This window comes from Mixophyes fleayi, chromosome 11 (genome assembly GCF_038048845.1).
Source record: "Mixophyes fleayi isolate aMixFle1 chromosome 11, aMixFle1.hap1, whole genome shotgun sequence".
Lineage (NCBI taxonomy): Eukaryota > Metazoa > Chordata > Amphibia > Anura > Limnodynastidae > Mixophyes > Mixophyes fleayi.
This window is the reverse complement of record NC_134412.1, coordinates 22,978,559-23,001,797: the sequence shown is the minus strand read 5'-3', so window position 1 is coordinate 23,001,797 and position 23,239 is coordinate 22,978,559. Positions and strand designations below refer to the sequence as shown.

The window sequence follows — 23,239 nt, the reverse complement described above, 5'->3', positions numbered from 1 at the left end:
GGGAGGACATACAAACTAAACACAGCTAAGGCCATGGTCGGGAATCAAACTCATGACCCAGTGCTATGAGGCAGAAGTGCTAACCACTAAGCCGCTGTGCTGTCCACATAATGCAAAGGAGCAACATAAAGCTAAATGCCTCAAACATTCAAGGGTAACACTGGCAGCAAAATAATATTCAGATCTATAATATACTGATACCAGACAAAGTAAAATGCCACAAACAGAAACTCAGACATTATTTAATGGGAATGCAATGTTAACTTGATGTATCAAAGTAAATGAATCAGGTTTATATTGAGACACTTCAGTAATCCTTATCTCCACGCCCTAAGCCTTATCATATAGCATTACAAGATAATGCAGAAATAGTCTGTAAAACAACCCTTATTCCTGTGCCGGGCTGTAGATGGAGGAAATCTGCAGCACTGAAATCACAGTGCTAATGTCAGCGATGACTCATACTGCAGGAATAGAACGTTGTTACACAGGGGCGGCTGCATCATATACACTCAAGTCTTATTGTTTCTACCTCAGCCCAGAACAAGAGTGACACACACAACATTTCCACCTACAGACAGGTGAGCGTTACCATGTGCTGGTCATTAAGGAGATGAACCACCCGCGACGTCCATTCACCCATTGGCACCAGGTCAGGGGAGGTCTTGTATAGTCTCAGCAGGCACAGAGCAGCACTCTGCTTCACACTGTCCATTGTGTCACTGTGAAGGACATAACAAGCAAATCATTTTCACAAAGATACCTAGGTTACAGAAACCACTTGTGATAACCAAATTATTCAGATAGTTTTCTTCTGGCTATCCTGCCACGTGCTTCTCAGGGACTAGATCACCGATAAGGAATTTAGGGAACATTTACCCCGCAACAAGGATTCTGGGGATCTCCGATGCGAAAGCTTCAGCCATTTCTCTGCTGCCAACGTTAGCGATGCAATGCAGGGCCAGGCACATGAAGGTGGGGTTGCGGCTGGCCAGGTCATTCTTGATAGCATTGTTAATAAGGCGAATAAGTTCACTGTTGGAATTCACCAGAACAGAGATAAAAAGATAGCCCTGGAACAAGGGAGACAGAGTTCATCAGAAAGGCTGAATAAAGGCACTCTAACCTCAATAAGGACCTTTGCTTAATTGTCTAGTGCTGGAATACATATATAAGCTATACATAGGCTGCGTGGAGATTGGGACACCTCCGCTGTGCTTAGGTCACAAGCAGCAACCAATGGTGTCAAACTTGTCACAACCAAGGGCACACCCCCAAAACACGACACGATCAAGCAGGAATAAGACTGACAGGAGGGCTTTCAAAGTACGTAACTGCCAGCAGGACCCAGTTCACCTAGTACAGGTCCTTGAACACCAATTAATTCAGCAGGACCCAGGAAATGGGTCAGATTGACAGGTAAGGGCATTATGGAAATTAAACAAAATAACTGCAAATTATGGGATAGCAAACTCCGCAAGCAGACTTATAAACACATTACAGAAACAAAATATCCTGTAATCAGAATATTCACATTAGACAAATACAAAAGAAAAGAAACAAAAAAAAAAGAGACTAGTTATTGTGCCTTTAAATAGGCATTTGCATTTTCAACTATATGGGAAACATTACTGTTGGAACAATAGGTGCAACCATAATTTCATTAGAGGGACATGGATTGCATGAAGATATCTCATTTACCAGGGTGCAGTTTCAAATGAATGTGTTAATTAAAGGAATGACTACAAGTGTGATCACACTTTGGAACATGACAGATTTACAGCATATGTTAATCCTACGTTTACTTTTCGCGTTACTTACGATCTGCTTCTCTGTGTACTTGTTTGAGCTCAACAAGTTGACGGCTTCCATGTGCCCAAAATCTATGTCATGGCCCAGCAGGAAGATGAAGAGGAGCTTACACACGTATTTCTTCTTACTGTAGCCGTCCAGGGCTTTGTCTCCTGAAACATAATGAAAGGAATATTTCTACTCCACTTTTAGGACTAGGCAACACAACAAGGCTACAAATAATACAAAACGATTCCTTAGGGTGTACAAATTAAAATATTACTACTCCTACAACAACAGCAACACAGAAGAGCAGAGAGTTAAGAACTTATTAGTAACCTATTTCAAATCAATGCAACTGTGCAAAACTACTGTCAAATACTTGAATGTACCAAACAAGAAGACACAGAAATTGAGAAATGTATGAGGGCTTGGTCACATCTATACACTTCATGCATTCTAATCATTTTCCTAGTGTGAACGAACCCTGAAAAAATTGATTCAGCTCCGTGCTGAATTTCAAACATGACAGTCTCAGGTGAACAACTATGTTAAAGAAAAGAACAGTCCATAACTCCAGAAAATCTTTGTAAAAAAAAAAAAAAAAATCCGCAATTTTTATTATTTTAGGTTTGTGGATGTACAATACGAGCCAAGTGTGCTTATTCTACATTCATGTTACCCTTATTTATAAGGCAGAAGAGCAGCATGAGGTATGTCTGCATATACTCAATCTAGCTAGGCCTGTACTACCATCATCATCATCAGCTATTTATAAAGCACCACTAATTCCGCAGCGCTGTACAGAGAACTCACTCACATCAGTCCTTGCCCCATTGGAACTTACAGTCTAAATCCCCTAATATACAGTCAGAGAGAAACTAGGGTCAATTTTAATAGCAGCCAATTAACCTACTAGTATGTTTTTGGAGTGTGGGAGGAAACCAGAGCACCCGGAGAAAACCCACGCAAACACAGGGAGAACATACAAACTCCACACAGATAAGGCCATGGGCAGGAATCGAACTCATGACCCCAGTGCAGTGAGGCAGAAGTGCTAACCACTAAGCCACCATACTATGCTCGATAAACCCCAGGCATCAGCTCTCCCTGGTGCCTAAATCATGGGGAACCATGCAATGCATGAATCAAGAAATGTGTCCTTCTCTTTTAAGTGCTGTGGTGTCATGTTGCAATCAGAGGAGAAGGTTCCGTGAATACAGTGTAAAGAGCATTTATCTGCATCACGGTATTTAATTAACTTCCAAAACCTGTGCAAACTCTCCAGCATTCACGAGTCAGGCCCTGGAGTAGTGAATCATTACTAAGCCTATTTTCACACTCACTGCTTGTTCACAAGTATCTTTTTCCCCCCGTTTTTCACACATACATGAAATGTGCATAAAAATAGGACAAATAGAGCCATTCCCACAACTGTGTTAGAAAGCTGTCACACTGCCAGTACAATAACTTGTATTTACAAAGGCACAACATATAAAGAGCACAATGAAAAGGTGTTATAAAAGCATCACTAAAATGCATTTAAAATGCGTAATATTGTTTGTGGTTTGTATTTTATCCCTTTCCCAGCAACTGGGTCTTGTTCTCAGTCAGCTGTGCATTCAGTGGAGTCAGATGCTGGCACATTATATCTAGAATTCATATGTCACCCAGCAACTAATAACGAAACGGACCATAAATACTCCCTTTTAATAACAATTAAAATAGAGACGAGGGCAATAATTAAATTAATTTATTACGGCATATCGTGCAAAGAGGATGGAAACTTAGCAATTATATTCACTTTATCTGTAATTAAGTAAAAGCTTTAAATCATTTTTATTTGACATTACAGCTTATTTGTGTTGCTCAGTGGTAAGAACTCCTGAATTAATCCATTTTGAAAGTAAAAAAGTGAAAAACACCAGTGGGGAGGGGGAGGGTAAATCCTATTTATGATCACAGTGACTACATTTGTCATTGACAGAACAGAAATCTGTTACGGATTTGACTGTCAGCGCACAAGCAGATTTTTCCTGACGGAATGTAACAAAAAAAATGTATTGTGAAATGTAAAACGTCAGGATTATTTTTTACTAAGTATTTTGTGTTGGAAGTAGAAGATAAAACACAGCAAACATGTTATGACAGCAAAGGCAGAATTCTAATTTTTAAGTACAAATAAATACCGGACTTCACAACATAGCTGACAAGAATCAAATTATTGCGGCCAACTAATGACAACATGTTTGCAAAATACATTAAAAATTATTGCATTGGAGATTCTTAAAACCATCTGTCAAAAACAGCTATGAGACCAATCAGAACACTACATATTTTAGAGGGGACATTTTTTAATAATATTATATCTGGTTCCATGACTAATATTATGGGAGTTCCCAAAATAAAAACCAGAAGTGCAGAATTATGAAGTGAACAGGATCTTGCTACAAATAGTCATTAGATTTGAATTCTCAAGAAATGTATTAGACTATGATTCTAATTGAGGGGAGAAGAAAAATAATAAAAGGGTCAATAGCTCTTTAATATACAGCAAATGCAACAGGACAATAAAACAATTTACTTCCAAATCAAATCACTACTTGTCACAATCACGAACAACGCAGAAGCCGTCAGACAGAAAGTCATGTGACTTTCTTGGAGTATACTATTCTTAGGGGTGTTAAATGAGTAAAGCAGAGAACCGTGGAATGGACAAAGCAGAAGGGTTGGTGGTGTTCATTCGGCGGCTCCCTGCTTTAGTCATTTAACAGCCCTAATTATAGTATACTCCAAGAAAGTCACATGACTTTCTGTCTGCCGGCTTCTGCGTTGTTCGCAATTGTGACAAGTAGGGATTTGAAACCTTCGCCGTTAACATACTATCGTGATTCCCAGATTCTGCCTTATGAAGCCGGGTAAGTCGCTGGTGTAGTGGTAGTCGCGTTAGTGACTAACACCGGTGATGTTATGGCCCACAGAAACTCAGACAGCATAACTTATAAGCTTGCAGGAGAGGAGGAAGAGTGAGGTAGTACCGATTACTGAGAGTTATCTCCAATATTGGTAGTGTACTTGATTCACACAACATAGATAACAACAATGCAGACTGGAAACAGCCAAGACAAAATAGTAACATTGTATTTATCTATATAAAAAAAAAAATCTTAAAAAGTGAAAGGTCAGTGAACTTTGTTAGTTATATCCAAGTAAGGAAAAATAATGCATGTCAAAGCATACAAGGTTAAACATAGATAAACTGCATGTACATATATGTGATTTGAAAGATAAATTGTTAATACTCTTTTCATTTAAACTTCTAAAAGATTATAGAAGAAAAAAGCCAAAGACTGCAAGTTTTGTGATTTAAAAACACAACAAGCTGAAATTGAGGTCACTTACCCTTAAATTTTGACCTGATATTGGCCAGTTCCTTGTTGATTCTTTTAATTTCCGCTTCTTTGCTTTTACCTATAAGACAACAAAATCAATTCAATATTTTGTTTCCTCGAGACGAATTGGAAACTTTGCTTTCAAAGTAAAATTAGCAGCTAATATTAACTGCGATCCTGGCAAGAGCAGTCAGAGACGAATTTAAAAAAAACAAACAAACAAAACACTTCACTGATCACCAACTATTGCATAGGCAAAATGGTTAAAGGACAATAAAGCGATCTTAATGATGATCCAAAAACCAAATGACATCTTGGAGTATTCAAATATTAACATTCAATAAACACTAGTAAAAAATGTCAAAATGTACACTAAACAGGTTAAACATAGTGATAAAAGTGACTATTGCAAGTAACTATCCAAATAATCATTACAAATACATAGTATTGATGTGTACTAAGAAGTATGGAATATTCCATACATATCTGATTCAGGTCCTGACCAGAGTAATCAACAACAAAATTATTAGCATAACTGTGAGCTGTACAGGACAGAATACTATGCAAAAAATGAAAAAACCTGCCTCACTGTATAGTCTGCTTATACTGTACAATGGTGAAATATGTGCACATATCTAATTAAAAATGGTAATGAAAATAGGCTGACTAGTGGAGCACAATCACATTATACATTAACGTAAACATTCACTGAAAAAACTAGTGTGCGCACTGTGTGCTTGATAACCGAGACAGATTATTACTGATAAAGTAGTGCTGACTGGTTGGTCCATACACCATCGATGCACAGTGCTGATTGGTTGGTCCATACACCATCGATGCACAGTGCCGATTGGTTGGTCCATACACCATTGATGCACAGTGCCGATTGGTTGGTCCATACACCATCGATGCACAGTGCCGATTGGTTGGTCCATACACCATCGATGCACAGTGCTGACTGGTTGGTCCATACACCATCGATGCACAGTGCTGACTGGTTGGTCCATACACCATCGATGCACAGTGCTGACTGGTTGGTCCATACACCATCGATGCACAGTGCTGACTGGTTGGTTCCATACACCATCGAAGCACAGTGCTGACTGGTTGGTTCCATACACCATCGAAGCACAGTGCTGACTGGTTGGAACATACACCTCTGACGACCTTGATGAGATCCCATTAGGTGACTGTCCTAAGGATGGGGTGGGGGAGTTGCAGCTATCTGTACTAATGTGGGAAGGGTAATACTTTACTTTATAAGAGAGCTCCTGTGGAATGCCAGTATCACACAAAGCATGGTATTTTAGCATAATGGTTCATATCTGTTTTGTGGATTAATTTGCTGTAATAATTCAACATTGAAGTTCAGGCATGTCATTTCACAGTCCTTCCGACACTCAGATAAACATAGCTACTTAAAGGATAATGTAACACTATTTTTTTCCAGGTAGCACCTGCCAGACACCCACGTATTTCTGCCGCTCATCCTCGCTCGTGCTCCAACCACTGCTTATTCCCTGGCAACAACAGTCCAACAGTGCCTGTGTTAGACAATAACTCAGAATTGTTTAGCATTTCAATTTTCCCGGGTTGCCAAAGCTGCATTGAAGTGCCAGCTTGGGTGAGTTCGCCCGAATTCTCCCCAATAGGTCATGCCAATTGGGAGAGTTAAAATATGACTTTAGATTTAAATTATCCTTTAAAGAAGTGCTATCATTAGTTTATCCAGACACTAGTAACCGTTCTTTTATTTAACATTACAGATTATTGTGTGCTGATCAGTGGTTAGAAATCCTGAATAAATCTATTCTGATTTCATGAAAATAAAATGTAAAAAATACCAAATTGGTTAAATATTTTGTTACTGCACTTGCTGACAACAGGAATAAAAGTGCCCATGTATTAATCAGCTGGAATAGCCTCACCAGAACCTATCAAGCAATTTATTTAACAAAGTGTGATGTTCACTGTCATTTGTTGTGCTATTTAGAGACAAGAGTCTGTTAAGGATTTTATGGGGTAATATATGATGTTGCAATTATCTGTAGGGAAAAAAAAAACCATGTGATAATTAGGGGGGGTATTCAATTATTAGCGTTAACGGAAAAAAATGAGCGCTCAAAAAATATTACCGTTTACGGTAATATTGCGCGAGAAAAGCGTTAATACGGTAGTTTACGCGCGGAATTTCAGCTCGGCACTCGGAGCTGCGAGCTGAAATTCCGCGAGTAATTACCGTATTAACGCTAAGATTTTTTGAGCGCTCGTTTTTTTGCGTGAACGCTAACAATTGAATACCCCGATTCAGCTTTATATTAACAAATTTGATTTCAGTATTGAGCAACACAATGTAAACCACAACCGTCTTGCTGAAATTTGGCATTCACAAAATGCTTCGAATACAAAAGTTATACAAAAAACCAGTCTATGTAATTTTATGAAATCTCATGTTTAACAAATATTAGGGGCTAATATACACAATACAGTCTGGTGGATACAACCGGATGATGTTATCTATGTTTAGTCTGAAGGACCAGATTGTACAGATCTGGTTGTTCAGCCTGTGCACTGTGGTCACTCAATAACAACTTACATGTGTCTGTGATAAAATTCTCCAGTCACCAAGATCAAAATCAAATGGCTAGGGGTGGTATTTAGATCAAACAGAGAGCAACACCACTCTTTAATTGTAATACTGTCCACAAATATTCATCTATTGTGAGCTGCAGTATTCAATATAAGGATATAAGGTAATGTTATGTTAATAATGTCATAAATAAAATCTGAAATTAATGTTTTTTCACGTGAGCGTGGTATGAACTACATTAAGCAGATATCTATTATTTACAAACGTGGTGTAAATAGACAAGGTACCGATCGGTATTACCTATGTAGGTCACACATGATCAGACTTGTTTGCTCAATTTAGTCTTTCAGATCAAGTTGGCCAGGTATTGTGCTATAGGTGAAGCTCGAAATTTAAAAACAGACAAAAGGAGGACAAGGACAATCCCCAAATGACGGCTATAATCTGCAATATCAGCAGTGATTTTAGACAAATGGCCTAATATTGAAGTGAGTGTAGTCCCAAAACTTCTGCGATGCCTAATAATTGTATCATCATCAGGCATGTTGGTAAAACCATCCGAAAAAATGATGACTGAAACCTGCCTGCTTGTATACAGTCATCTTCCAACAGAATAGATTAGGATTTGATATTACAGAAAGTCTGCTTTATTAACCATACACATTATAATGTTGGGAGATGTGTGTGAGATCAACTTTGAGGGGAGTTGTATCCAGGGGCAGGCAGGCCTGGAGGGCATCTGTCCCCCGGGCCAGTGCCATACTATGCTACCTTGGGCTGGGTCACCTGAATTTTTTTTTAATTTAAAATAGGCTGCTGAGTAGAGTCTTGCCCCCCGGGCTAGAACTTGCCAGCCCTCCCCTGGTTGTATCCACACAAAACCAATATCAATAATGCTTTAAGGTTATGCTTAATCATAAATAGGACTTATAAAAAATGTTTATGAAAGTATCCGTTTAACCAAAAGTTGCTCTATTTTTACTTAAAAGTATGCCTTTGATTTCTAAGTTTATAGCCGAATTTGTCAATTCCTCCAAGGCTTGCACCTGATACATTTTAATGGCTTGGAGGCTCCAATCCATCATCATCTACCCTCACGTTTCTGCTCCCACTCTCATTCTATATATTTTAACCTCGTGAATATGGCCCTCATACCACTTTGTGTGTCTGTTAAAACCCAGTCTTGTTTTTAATACTGTTTAACCCCAACTGTAAAGCGATACAGAGTATGCTGGTGCTATATAAATAAATGTTAAGAATAATCATTTACCCGTGTGGTTTTGCTCCCTTTCCCATCATCTACCTGCAAGTTTCTGGTCCCTTCCCATCATAACCCACACGTTTCAACACCATGCCACCCACACGTTTCGGCTCCCTGCACCCAAAGTCATCAGCCGTGCATTTCGGCTCCATGCACCCAAAATCATCAGCAGCGCGTTTCGACTCCCTGCACCCAAAGTCATCAGCCGCGCATTTCGTCTCCCTGCACCCAAAATCATCAGCCGCGCGTTTCGGCTCCCTGCACCCAAAATCGCCAGCCGCGCGTTTCGGCTCCCTGCACCCAAAACCATCTGTCACGCTCTTATTCATCAGCCTTTCCCTCATCTGTTGAGTGCTTATTCACCAGTCTCCTTCCATCAGCATCTGTTGTGTGCTTATTCCTCAGTGCCCCCATCTTCATTCATTGCACCCATCTATGTCAAACCCTTCCCATTCATAATCTGGTACACACTTCTGCACATGAAAATTGCTTTTCTGAACCAGCTACCCCCCCATCAAAACCATCATGTCATGCAACCTCATGTTGAGCTCCTCTGTGCCAGCCACTTCCCCATCATCACAGTGCCACATCTGCGCCAGTCACCCCATGCACACATTTATGCGCCAGAGCCTCCATCATGATGTGCGCTTCTGGGTCGGCGTCCCCCATCATTATGTACCCTCATGTGCCAGCCTTTCCTCATCAAGTTGCACGCCCATACACCAGCCCTCTGCATCATGTTGTACGCTTCTGCACCAGACACCCCATCATCATAATGTGCCCTTTTGTACCCAACTTCCTTAATCATTATGTTGCGTGCTTTCAGCCCACCATTAGCCGCACGCTTCTGCTTCAGCCCCTGTTCCATCTGCTGTAAGACAGTCCCTATGGCATGTTCTGCAGCAGGCCCAATGTTGCTGTGTCCTGCTACCCCCTGCCCTCCCACCTCTCACACACACACATAAGGCCCCCCACCTCTCGAACACGCACGCACACGCATCTGCCCCACGCCTCTCTCTCTCAGGCACACACGCGTCTGCCCCCCGCCTCTCTCTCTCAGGCGCACACGTGTCTGCCCCCCGCCTCTCTCTCTCAGGCGCACACGTGTCTGCCCCTGCTCCCTCCGCCTCTTAGGTGCACACACGTCTGCCCCCACCTCTCTCTCACACAAACACATATCTGCCCCTACCTCTCTCTCACACAAACACATATCTGCACCCACCTCTCTCTTACACAAACACATATCTGCACCCACCTCTCTCTTACACAAACACATATCTGCACCCACCTCTCTCTTACACAAACACATATCTGCACCCACCTCTCTCTTACACAAACACATATCTGCACCCACCTCTCTCTTACACAAACACATATCTGCACCCACCTCTCTCACACACAAACACATATCTGCACCCACCTCTCTCTCTCACACATCTGCACCCACCTCTCTCTCTCATATATATATATATATATATATATATATATATATATATACACACACATCTGCACCCACCTCTCTCTCACACACATATCTGCCCCCCACCTCTCTCTAACATAATACATTGATAGGGGCTGCATAGACCACTATGACAGTCTCCCCCCTACAACTACAGGGATGTCCTCCTGTGTATAACCCAGTGACAGGATCTGCCTCCGCCCCATTCAAACTTCTCCAGCAGTGACAGGAGCCCGGCCACCCCAGGCCGCAGCCCCGCTGTGTCCCAGTGCTGGGCCCCGAGAGCCCCCGAGGGTCACACTCACAGTTCCTGATGTCGGAGATGAACACGGCCAGTCCCCGCATCCCGTCCCCCTTTGACACCGCCGGCATCTTCTCTCCTGTGTGCTGACCGGGCGGGGGCTGCTGCTCTGAGGGCCGGGGCTGTGACGGTGTCTTAGTGGGGGGAGATAACACGGGGTTAATCCGTTCCAACTACGGCCCCCGTCCAGTGAATGCGATAAATCAGCGATAAATGTGAGAGCTGGGGGCTGAGGGAGAAGCTGGGGAACAGCAGGAAATCCGCCGCAGGGGATTCTCCCGCCCTTCCAAACCCCCTATTGGACCACGACGGCCCAGTCCCGCTGCTGATTGGTCGAGCATTCCGTCCGTCATCCGGCGACCAGAGGGAGGGGACGAAGGGTGTGTACAGGGAAATGACGTCGGTCGTGTAACTTCGTACATTAGCGTACACCTCTGAAGTCTGCTCTCAGGACCGGCTCCTATTGGCTGCGCTAGAGTGGCCGGTAAGAGGTGACGTCATGTCGGAGGAGGGGCGTCTGTGCGGCCACACCCTGTACCTAATGTACTATTGTACATAACGGTTCATCTTCTTGCAGATGACCTAGTGGTGCTAATACTGCAGTGACGTTGTTGAGATGGGTGAGACCCTTCACACAGAGTATGGTGTATGTGCAAGAAAAGATCATCATAATCATTTATTTATATAGCACCACTAATTCCGCAGCGCTGTACAAAGAACTCACTCACATCAGTCCCTGCCCCATTGGGGCTTGTAGTCTAAATTCCCTAATATAGAGACACACAGACAGACAGGGAGAGATTAGGGTCAACTTTTTTTTTAGCAGCCAATTAACCTACCAGTATGTTTTTACAGTGTAGGGGGAAACCGGAGCACCCAGAGGAAACCCTCGCAAACACAGGGAGAACATACAAACTCCACAAAGATAAGGCCATGGTCAGGAATTGAACTCATGACCCCCGTGCTGTGAGGCAGAAGTGCTGACCACTAGACCACTGTGTATACACCTGTGCAATTATTGTGCAGATCAATGAACGATTATGCATTGCATTAGCGTGTACTCTCCCGCGGTCATGTTTTATCGTATCAAAGTACATTGTGGCGTTCGATTTGGTTTGATAAATTTTCTAAAAATCACAATCAATGATGAAACTGACGCGGTCTTCTGCTGCTGTAGCCCATCCACTTCGAGTTTGACTTGCTATGCATTCAGAGATGCTCTTCTGCATACGACTGTTGTAACACATGATTATTTGGTAATGCCGTATACTTTGAATACTTAGGCAAAGTATACGGCATTACCTACAACAAGATACAGATATGAATGGTACACAAATTTATACTTACATAGAATTCATCCTGAAACATAATTGTTTCTGGTTTGAAGATCAGTTTTTCCTGCAATTACAAGGTACTGCTATGGGCACTATGTTTGCCCCCAGCTATGCAAATCACTACATGAGTTTTTGGGAGGACCATAACCATCTGATCAAATAATAGCTGGGGGACAAACCTAGTGCTCTGGACACGTTATATAGATGCTGTTTTAATTATCTGGGAAGGAAAAGAACAATCATCAAATTTTTGGAACATATCAATACCAATAATATGGACTCAATTTCACAGCCAATTATAGTCAATCCTCAATAGAATTTTTAGACCTTGAGATCTTTATTAGGGACAATATTATAGCCACCAAAACATACAGAAAGTCTGTGGATGTCAATAGCTACATCCTATCAGACAGTCATCATCACTCACAGTGGTTAAAGAGCTTCCCTTTCAGTCAGTTTTAGAGTCATTCAACGTAATTGCACTCAAGTTGACGATTATATGGACCAAGGTGGAAAAATGAAGTCTCAATTCCTTGAAAAAAATTACGACAGGCTAAAACAGAATGAGATTATAGGCACTTCACTTCCAAAATACCTGAAGTAGTTTTCAGAAATGTCTCAGATTTAAGGAAGGCTCTAGTACAGTGGTTCCCAAACTGTGCGCCTAGGCTCCCTGGGGTGCCTTGGAGATCTCACAAGGGTGCCTCGACCAGGGCCAGTGGTAAGCAAGGCGGGGGACTACTTGGTAATTATTTTGGCTTAGGGGTGCCTTGAAAAAAATATGGAGACCCTAAGGGTGCCTTGAACTGAAAAAGTTTGGAATCCACTGCTCTAGTAAATAACCACATAAAAAGGAGTAACGACACCAGAGAGGACAACTGGTTGAATCTATTAAGCCAAACACCGTTTTTTATTATTGTGGCAAATGTGCCAACTGTAAGACTTTATAATGTAGAAACACGAGGGGAGTCCTACAATTCAAGTTAACTTGTGACATTAAAATATACAAAATCGAAGACTTTATCACCTGCAGTACAAGCAATGTAATTTATCTCATACAATGTCCATGTGGGAAACAATATATCGGCCGCACAATTAGAAAATTAAAAACTTGAATAGGAGAACATGTAAGAAAAATAAAAAATGGGTTTGATAAGCTAGATCTTTCCAGTAACTTTAAAACAACACACAATTGGGATCCTGCAGGACTTAGTTTTCTAGGTATCCAAAAAAGTTAAAAAGAACTGGAGAGGAGGAGGCATGATCAAAAATATCAATAGGGAAGAAGCAAGGATGATTTTCACCTTATAAACAGCACCACAAGGATGAAATGTGAAAGGTCGCGACCTTCCTTATAACATCATATAATGGGTAGTTATTAACATACAAAACTGTACATGTGTCTGGAATCCCTCATATAAATATTGGTACGTGTGACATCTTAGGACCCTGTATATCCAGGTGGTCTCTACTATCATCGCATCAACTACGGTCATACCACTCTGAGAATGCCCAACCACGTTCGATCTTGGAAGTCAAGCAGAGTGAAGCTAGGTAAGTAACACGATGGGTGACCACCTGAGAACACCTGGTACAGTAGGTAGTATGCGTCCACATGCTTACCTTGGTGAGATCTCCACTTAGTGTAGAGTCCATAATCACACAATATAAAACGGTATATGAGATCTACCCTTCCAGACAACCACCCATTAATTATGACAAGAATAGGTTGTTGAGTCAGATCAGTGTTTGGAAATAGTCATCAACAGTATAAGCTCCCATATATAAGAGATGGATATTGGTTAATCTAAGACCGATTGTCCTGGTATTATTACCTTTATGGATGATTCACATGTTAATGCATATAATTATGTTATTACGTTATCCATTTTGTTATTATGTAGATATAAAAGGAGGAAAGTATATAACAGGGCCAAACACAGGATTTGTAGAGGTTTTCCACACCACACAGCCAGTGGGCGTGACCAGCATACATGGGGGCGTGGCTATAATATTAGAAAGTGCTTGGCTGCTCTCCAACTCTTCCTATGCCTATAATATACATGGGCAATGCTGCGTGCATTACTGTTAGGTGCACGCATCTCTCCCTTTTCAAGCAGAGCTGTGGGAAGCGGGAGCAGGGTCCAGCCACCTCAATTATACAGTGCCCCAGGCTTGGAGGGGGGTTTCCAGGCACTAGAACCCCCCCCCTCCCTCGGTTTGCCTATGTATTACATAATATGTATATATGTAAATTGTAGTGGGCTATAGACGATCTGTATCACTGGTAGTTTTAACTAAATATATAGGGACTTAATTAGTTGTTTGACCATCAATACGTTATCAGTCGAATTATACCATTAATCCGTATACCCTTCAGTATAATTCCTCCATTCTAAATCCCATTCATGTGGATGTACCTGAATGTACATGTATTCATGTATAATTATATATGCACATGTAAGTTCATATGGCCATCAACAATTCCTTTATCAGGAGCGCACGGAGGATTTGTCAGGGGGGGTTTCCTCCGGCCCCGGAAAAAAAAAAATTCTAGAGACCTGCCGTGCATGCGCGGTAGCGCCGTTTCGGCTGCACTGTAGTATACACAGTGCCGACATGTAGGGCACTTTTTAGCGGGGGGGGGGGTTCTGGAGACCCAAAAACCCCCCCTGCGTGCGCCACTGTTTATAGAGGTGCACTGGCACGTAATAGGTTTTTGGCGAGGCCACAATATTGATGAATATTTGAAGCGCTATAAGAGTTTGGTTTCTGTGTGGAAATGAATGTAGCTGTACACACACACCCTCACGAGCGTTTGCATTGCTTTCAGTGTTGCATGTAGTTTTCACCAGCGTTATTGCTCGATACTATATAATGAAGTTCTATGGGAATACTTAGAAAGTACAAAATTCTGCAGAGAGGCTTTTTGGAACTTGCTTTTAGCTCCTCTAGTAAAAACGAGAGTATAGTACAAAGTTTTCTCTACCCTTTAAATAGGCTTTGATTTTCAATGCCTGTTGGTCCAATTAAGATAATTAATAAACATGATAAATGGTGAACACAAGATGCCTGATTCATTAGGAAAAGTTAAGTAAAAAAATGAGTAACTTTGCACCTTAGCAAAACCATTTTGCATTGGAGGGGAGCTAAATTTAAAATATGGGGACAGATTTATAGTTGGGGTAGAGCATGTCCTAGATCAATTTTAAATTTCAGTGTAAAAATAAAGCTATCAAGTATTGTGTGCTACATGATAAAACAGCCAGTATTTAACTTATGTGCAAAATAATAAACTAATATACACCCCTTGCATTGTAACATATTTTTTTGTCCAGGAGAAAACTTGCTCATTTTTTTTGCCTTACATTCTTTAATGAGGATCAGGCCCAAGCAGTTTAACTTTAAGTTACCTAAGAGGTGTGGCAATGGTTTACTTTGGGTGGAGGAAAGGAAAGTCGTAGAGAACACAAGGAAAGAGGACCCTGCTTGTTACAGTTACATCCTAATGTAGAAGCCTGTATTTGTGTTTGTAAATATACTTTTCGAGGTGAAGTGACTGTGGACCAATTTGTAGAATGAATTTTGCAGCCTTCTCCAGCTAATGGAGACATTGATAGGACACCGAGAATAAAATGTATCCTGGTAAATACGTAGTAGAGATAAATAGTGTTGTGAGCCATTGGAGGGTTCAAGATATGGAGGTAAAGGAATCATTTTTTAAAATAATGTTGTTTGTTTAGACTTGTTCATATTATAGTGTATAATGGTATAGAAAGTGTAGACCTTAAGGGCCATGCGTGTAAAAGAATCACATGTTATTTATTTTTATCATTTGTATGTAAAAGGTAAACGGAGGTGGAACCTCCCCTCCAATATTCATTGCGATCTGCATGGGGACTCCACCAGGCTGAAAAGTACAACCCAAAGAATGACAAGAGACGCTCACATGATGATCACATGGCCAACTGTGATAAATATTGCACGGTGCATGGGGGTTTCCATACCTTTATTATAGAGCAAAACCCATGCCCAAGTTCAGAGTCTCATAAGTCAGGGGCGCACGCAGGGGGGGGGTTTCAGGTTCTCCAGAAACCCCTTCCCTCCGCGAAGATCGGGGGCTAAACAGTGCCCCTACATAGCGGCACTGTACTGTACAGCAGCCGCGGCGCTGTCAAAGAAGCTTCTGCAGCGGTGCTGTATTTTAGTATAATACAGCACCGCCGCGGACTCTTCTTTGACAGCGCCGCGACTGCTGTACAGTACAGTGCCGCCGAAATGGAGCTAGCAGCTCTCTATTTTTTTTTTCAGGGGGGGTAACCCCCCTTAAAAATCCTGCGTGCACCCTTGTAAGTGGGGGTGGGGGGGGTTGAATGACCCATTAGAAGTGATTCTATACGAGTTTATTTACTGAACTTTAATGTGTATTATTCTTAGCCATATGATTTTACGCTATGAATGTTTCTTTTTCTTTTGTTACTTTGTCTTTGTCCTGCTACTTTTAAAGAGTTCCATAAATGTTAGTGCTTTATAAGTACTAGATAATATTGTTAATACAGTAATACCAGCCCCGAATAAGTAAAAGATGAGACAGCAGAACTGATAAAAGCCACAAGATGTTATTTTGCCACTTAAACATGTTTGAATAAATAATGTGTACATGTAGTGCTAGCCTACTGCTACACATGCAGCAACACCTTCAGCGATATGGGCAACTTCCCCCAAATATGCCCCAAAACCAAATGTCTCAGGATATATGTATCATGTTTGCAATTCGTCCAAACCCTGGTAAATTTGTAAGCAATTTATGTTTTGAAATACAATTTATTATTCAAATGAATACCTAAAAGAAAAGTGTAAATCAGACCCATCTGTTCTCTTCTCCTGGGCTCCAAAACATGACATCTAGCTATCCATCTGTTAGCGAGCTGTGTGCTGTTTCCTGCAGCCCTTCCTGCACTCTCAGCTTCTAGCTGTAATGGGAAACTGTTCATCCGTAAGCTGGAGCAGAGATCTCATGGAGGTGTCGGAAAACTGCCATAAAGTCAGAGGTGTTGTTCATTCCCGGTTTAGATTATCTGATTGTTGATGCCTGTGTGTATCCAGGTCACATGTGCCTGTAAACATTCATAGCATGCAGGCCTGGCAGTACCATTAGGCAGCTGCTTAGGACACTGAGATTTGTGGGGCGCCACTGAGACCGGGCAGTAAAATTAAATATCATCATCAGCAGCAGTTATTTATATAGTGCCACTAATTCCGTAGCTCTGTACAGAGAACTCACATCAGTCCCTGCCCCATTGGAGCTTACAGTCTAAATTCCCTAACATACACACACAGACAGACACAGACTAGGGTAAATTTGTTAGCAGTGAATTAACCTACAAGTATGTTTTTGGAGTGTGGGAGGAAATCGGAGCACCTGGAGGAAACCCACGCAAACATGGGGAGAACATACAAACTCCTCACAGATAAGGCCATGGTCGGGAATTGAACTCATGATCCCAGTGCTATAAGGCAGAAGTGCTAACCACTAAGCCACCGTGCTACCCCATATATCTCTGAATGAGACAGTCTTCTCTCTTCATGCTAGTGGCACACAGCTTGTTAATTATCTCTGTGTCCCGAGTCTCTATATAGGACAGGCTATTGGCCCGCCCAGCTGGACTGTCTCAGCCTCCGGAGCTATGGCCTGCTGGAGAGAAGCTATGGTGACAAGTAATCTGGACCACAGCCTTGCCAGCCAGATAGGTAAGAAGATAAGAGTTATTACCTTGATAGCTTGCACCAGCCCTGATAGCATGGGTGCCTGTTATCATCTTGGGAGTCTGATTTAAAGGCGCCCCTCCCTTATAAATGGGTAATTATTACATAGATTACAATTTTATATTAGTCTTGCTCTAGCTGTACATGTTTAACCACATCAGTGCTGACCAGCACTATTTTTTTCTGCTTAAAGAGGCTGGATCACTGCAGTTTATATAGTGGAAGCGACTGCAGAATATGTTCGTAAAGCGAACTAAAGTCCAAGGAGCAAGTGTGACGATTCGGATCATGATGGCCCTGTCCCCTGTACAATGCCACCAATCGCATCAAACCTCAGCAGAAGCAGAGCCATGATGATGCTATACTCTCCCGAAATTTTAGAGTCTCTGTGTCTGATGGAAGAGTAGGCAAATATGTCATACAATGATACTTCTTACTAAAAGCTGAATAGAAACTTTTATGAAGCTTTTAAATGTTTTAGGAGACATTCTCTTCAGTAGCTTGCAAGGAACAAGACAAACCAAGAGTAGTTTAGAATTATATGCTGCTATTAATTCTCGCAATTGCACACTGATGCTTGATGTCCCAGGACAATGGCCCACAAACACTGGATAATAAATAATTGGGGTCCCAGCTTAAAAAAAAAAAAAAAAAAAAAGTTTTGTGATTGGTCCTACATCACTGCCAGAACCCAAGTCCTCTATTTTAAATCTAACCTGAACAATTACAGGTCCACATCTGTATTACACTTGTTTCATCTCAAATCAGTCCTCATTTTTCTTTAGCCAATGGCTGCAGTGTCGGACTGGGGCATGAAGGGCCCACCGGGGGACTGCAACGCCAGGGGCCCACCAGAGGGGGTGTGGCCAGCCATCATAGAGGCGAGACCAGACACTAAAGGGAGAGTGGTCAGCCCACAAAGGACAGCCAGCACCATAGTGTAGTATATAAAGAATGTAGTGTGCTCATCCTTCTCTTTTAAAATGACAGGCTGACTGCGCACTTAGTTACTAACCTGCTCATGCTCCTCTGGGCAGTTGGATATCCGGAACTCCTACTCTCATCTGCCCTGCTCAAAGTGAAAAACAAACTACCGCGCAGGTTCAGAGAGCCCAGACGCGGCTCTCTGCACCTGTGTGGTAGTGTGTTTAACGGGAGTGTTTGGCAAAAACAGGGAGGGGGGGGGGAAGTTGCGCTCTACCCCTACTGTTGCAAGAGCAGCATTAACACAGGTTATCCCTCTCTATGAACTAATAATATACTGAAAGTTAAGCGCTCATTGACTTATGTATTATTCCAAGTGTAATGCTAATAATAAAATTTGTATTCTTTTATCTTGAACACAATTCGTATTTTTCTATATCTTGTATTAGGCTGTGAGCAAGAGGCTCGGTTCAATTAGTGGGATAACATTTAATGTTAGTTTTATCACAATTTATTGAATCCTGGTTAAAATACATAAAAATACATTAATATAGACAAATAAAATACTCCAATTAAACCACAGTATTTATATTATGAGGCATTGATTTCTATATACATACATATGGTATGGCATCAATTGAACATACATAAAAAAATCAGACAACCCTAGGTATATAGACCTGGACTAGTCTAGCTACTGGGAGGCAAATGGCAGTGGGTATAAATGCTGCATTGATCGAGATATAACACATTCACTGATATCTCAATAAAATAATGTTCATAGCATACAAGTCCAGTAGATGGGAATTGGTATTTCTTTAAGTCTCTGCTAGTGCAATATAAATATTCAGATCACTGTCCACATATATCACATGGTTATTGCTGCGATGCTTTCAAATTTAACTTTGTTTACTTGCAGTTTTGATATATATAGAGATGGTGGCCGGGTACCCAGTGTGCTGAAATCAGAGGATGTTTCTCGTGGTCCGTGCTTGTTACTGTTGGAGAGGAAGGTGCCTGCGTTCCACTGTGGAACGCATCTGTCCCTTCCTGTTCTCGCGTATGTCCAATAGATGAATTGTATGCAAGTCGGGAGTCAGCTATTTTCTTAGCTCCTCCCTAACAATGGAGGGGGTGTGGCTATAATGTGGAGGGGCCTACCGGTGGACAGTCCGGCTGCCCTGCAGGCCAGTCCGAGCCTGAATGGCTGTATTATTTTACCTTTGTCAGGAACATGCTCCCAGTGTCCTGTAGTTGGGTTGTTTTCTGTATAGGGGTTACACAGGATTCCAGCACTCAATCTTTCACTCACCTATAACACAGGTTATAGATTTGTTGAATCAACCCCCATACAGTGCTCTCACACCCACACACACCTATTGAATCAGGACAATAGGACCCCCAGATACCACCACACAAACATACTGCTGCCCACCCTATGCTCCTTGTCATACACACATCAGCAATACACACACCAGAAATCAAAGGGTTAACACAACAAAGCTCTGTTACACAAATGTACATAATGGCACACACTAGGCTTGTTAGTCAAATGGATTAACAATTCACACACCAGCATTCAATGGGTTAACATGGTCAAGCAGTACTTTTCATAAAAGGCTAACAAATTCGTTAGAGTATCAAGGACAAAAAGTATTACATTTTAGATTTAATATACAAAGGTATAAGGCATTTGGATATAATGAAAAAGAACATGTAATAAATATAAAAAATAACATGCAAAAAAAACAAAACGGGATGAAATTACAGAGAATAAATTTTACGTATCATAGTTTGTATGCCTGGGACAAGGCAGAATTAAATGGACAGTCCTAATATTAGATTGAGTTCCTAGAATTGACAATCTGCCCTCTTACACATAGAATATTTCAGCAGGTTTCACTGGGAGGGCATTCAGAGGGGCAGTGATTATGCTAATGTGTGGGAGGAAATGTCCCCTGTGTGTCATTTATAGTGTGTCCAAAAATAGTGCAACATATTTGACCTTCCATAACTTTTCTTGGACATATCCCAGTGACATAACTCCCCCTTCAATAAACCAGTCATAACATGACATGATAACAGCACATTTACATATCGAATATGATAGAATTACAACAATATCAAATATCATTCCGAAAGATACGTGACTACTGTAGTTTACCTCTACAGTTAGTTTCTATACTTAACAACCCTTGTGTGTTCTCTGCCCTAAATTACAGAGTGGCACACTCATTTCCTAAAACATTAAATATGAAGGCATGTTCTCTGAAGTTAGTATTTCCTATATAGATGCATAAGTAGCCTTTATCTTTTGCATTCCCCTAAAAGGTTCTCTAATTTACACCTTGTGGGCTATATTGTTTTTACAATGCCTTCATTCTCCTCTTAGTAGGAAAGGACATGAATGATTGGAGGGAATGCATGGCTGTGATTTGCATATGTTAAGCGAGTATCCTGAAAAAAACGTCTGAGCTTAACCTAATTACCTCCACCTGGGAGACTGAACAAACGTTTTTAAACACTTGTCTGAGAGGAAATCATGTACATTCATATTTATTAATTTAATATTTTATTTGGGCCACCTTTTTACTTCCCAGTGGTGCAGTGATATAGGAAATGTTAGCAATTTCCTTTAACAATTATTCTTAAGTCATTGCATAAACGTAAGCTGATTCTAATTCTCTATATTTTTATTCTGGAGACAGACAAGACAGCCATCTACGAGCATCAAATAAAAACTACAAAGCAAATCTCACTGCGACCGTCCAAGGATTAATTAGACTGTATATAATAGAAATAATATCAATACATGAGACAGTTTGAGGATGTGGTGGACATAAGCACGTCCTAGATACTAAGCAGACATCATGCACTAGGGGCCTGTAATGTTATTAGCTGCTAGAATGTTACTGTGCTCCAACCGTCTAATGTAATTTCAGCTACATTATGCTGAAGGGTAAACGTCATGTTTGACATTTTCTTGTTTTGTCCACCAAAAACTTCAGTTTTACCAGTTATGCTAAGCAGGGGCTGTCAGGAGAGTTTTAGCCTGGGGGGGGGGCAAACAACAGCAAGTGACCCAGGTTCTTCTACAAGGACATGGCAACCAAGAAATGGGCGTGACAAAAACTGCATGAATGTGGTTTGTCTAATTTGGATGTGTTTTATATAGCCAATAAAGGAAATATAATCCTAGCAGCCTGATTTTACTTGTATTCACTGCAGAGAACATTCTAGTGACCGGTATGCAATACGTGGAGCATTCTAGTGACCGGTATGCAATACGTGGAGCTTTCTAGTGACCGGTATGCAATACGTGGAGCTTTCTAGTGACCGGTATGCAATACGTGGAGCTTTCTAGTGACCGATATGCAATACGTGGAGAATTCTAGTGACCCGTATGCAATACACGCAGCATTCTAGTGAAATCTGTACATTACAGAGAGCATTCTAGTGACTGATACACAATAAAAAGAACTTCTTAATGTGCATGCCATTAACCTCCACCCCTGCTCATGCCCCATGTTGTGCCACCCAAACCCTGCCCATGTCCCCCAACCCTCTCCATGTTGCAGGTTGTACCACCCGGACCCTCCCCATGTCGCACTTTGTGCCACGCGGACCCTCCCCATGTCACCTCTTGTGCCCCCCCCCCCAAGCACTTGGGCTAATGTTAATGCTATACTTCATAATGTTCTTGCATGTAAACAGGTGCTACATCATGCATAAATAGTAGTATGAACTTTAGGCATGATTTAAATTAAATTCTATCATGAGGACCATTATGGCAATAATACTAAGCACTATTTGTCAGTACCAAGAAGTGATAATGGCAGAGAAAAAAGAACAGATGTTAAGACATCACAAGAAAAAGCTTCCTCTTCGCTGCACAGAGGGAAGAAAACCGACTCCGTCACTAGGCAAACATGTGCTTGTACATATAAAGTAGTGCATTCGGTTTTTTGTTTTTTAAAGTTACAAAGAGGTTACACCCAGTGTTGAGAAATGGCAGAAGTAGTATGACTTAACTGTCCACCAGTTAGTATTGTGAATTAAGCAGTCCTCTTAGAGATACATCCTATTTAGAGTTTAAAGTATCCTTAGATAGGTTATCTTTCACGCATACATTTTGCACTTACCAAAGGCAAGAGAGATGAATAATAAAGACTAATTATACTTTGGTAACCAGAACATGTACTGCATAATTATTGTGGTCATCACGATTACCAGGCGCTTTGGAATCTGTGGCGACCTACAGTGGTGGAAGAGGGTTGATATACGGTGGTACGCCACACCACCACTTCTCTTACTGCTTTTATTGTAAAACTATCAAATTCCATACACTTACAATTTCAAAATAGGGCTTTGTGGTTTTTTCATTGTACAGTAGTCAATAGACAGTGTTGTTTAAGAAGAGG

General features: G+C 41.3%; 1 protein-coding gene across 6 annotated transcripts in view; it reads right to left on the bottom strand.

Moving 5' to 3' along the window:
- AP2A1 (adaptor related protein complex 2 subunit alpha 1) overlaps nt 1-11,081 on the bottom strand; it is a 30,388-nt gene extending 19,307 nt beyond the window's left edge. For all 6 annotated transcript variants that reach the window (XM_075190964.1, XM_075190967.1, XM_075190969.1 and 3 more), the window contains exons 1-5: nt 10,799-11,081; nt 5,194-5,262; nt 1,822-1,964; nt 880-1,073; nt 593-722 (exon numbers count right to left, since the gene is read on the bottom strand). In XM_075190964.1, coding sequence (XP_075047065.1) covers nt 593-722; nt 880-1,073; nt 1,822-1,964; nt 5,194-5,262; nt 10,799-10,865 — 603 coding nt within the window. In that variant the 5' untranslated portion in view covers nt 10,866-11,081. The remainder of the gene's footprint in view (nt 1-592; nt 723-879; nt 1,074-1,821; nt 1,965-5,193; nt 5,263-10,798) is intronic.
- Nucleotides 11,082-23,239: the final 12,158 nt, after the last annotated feature.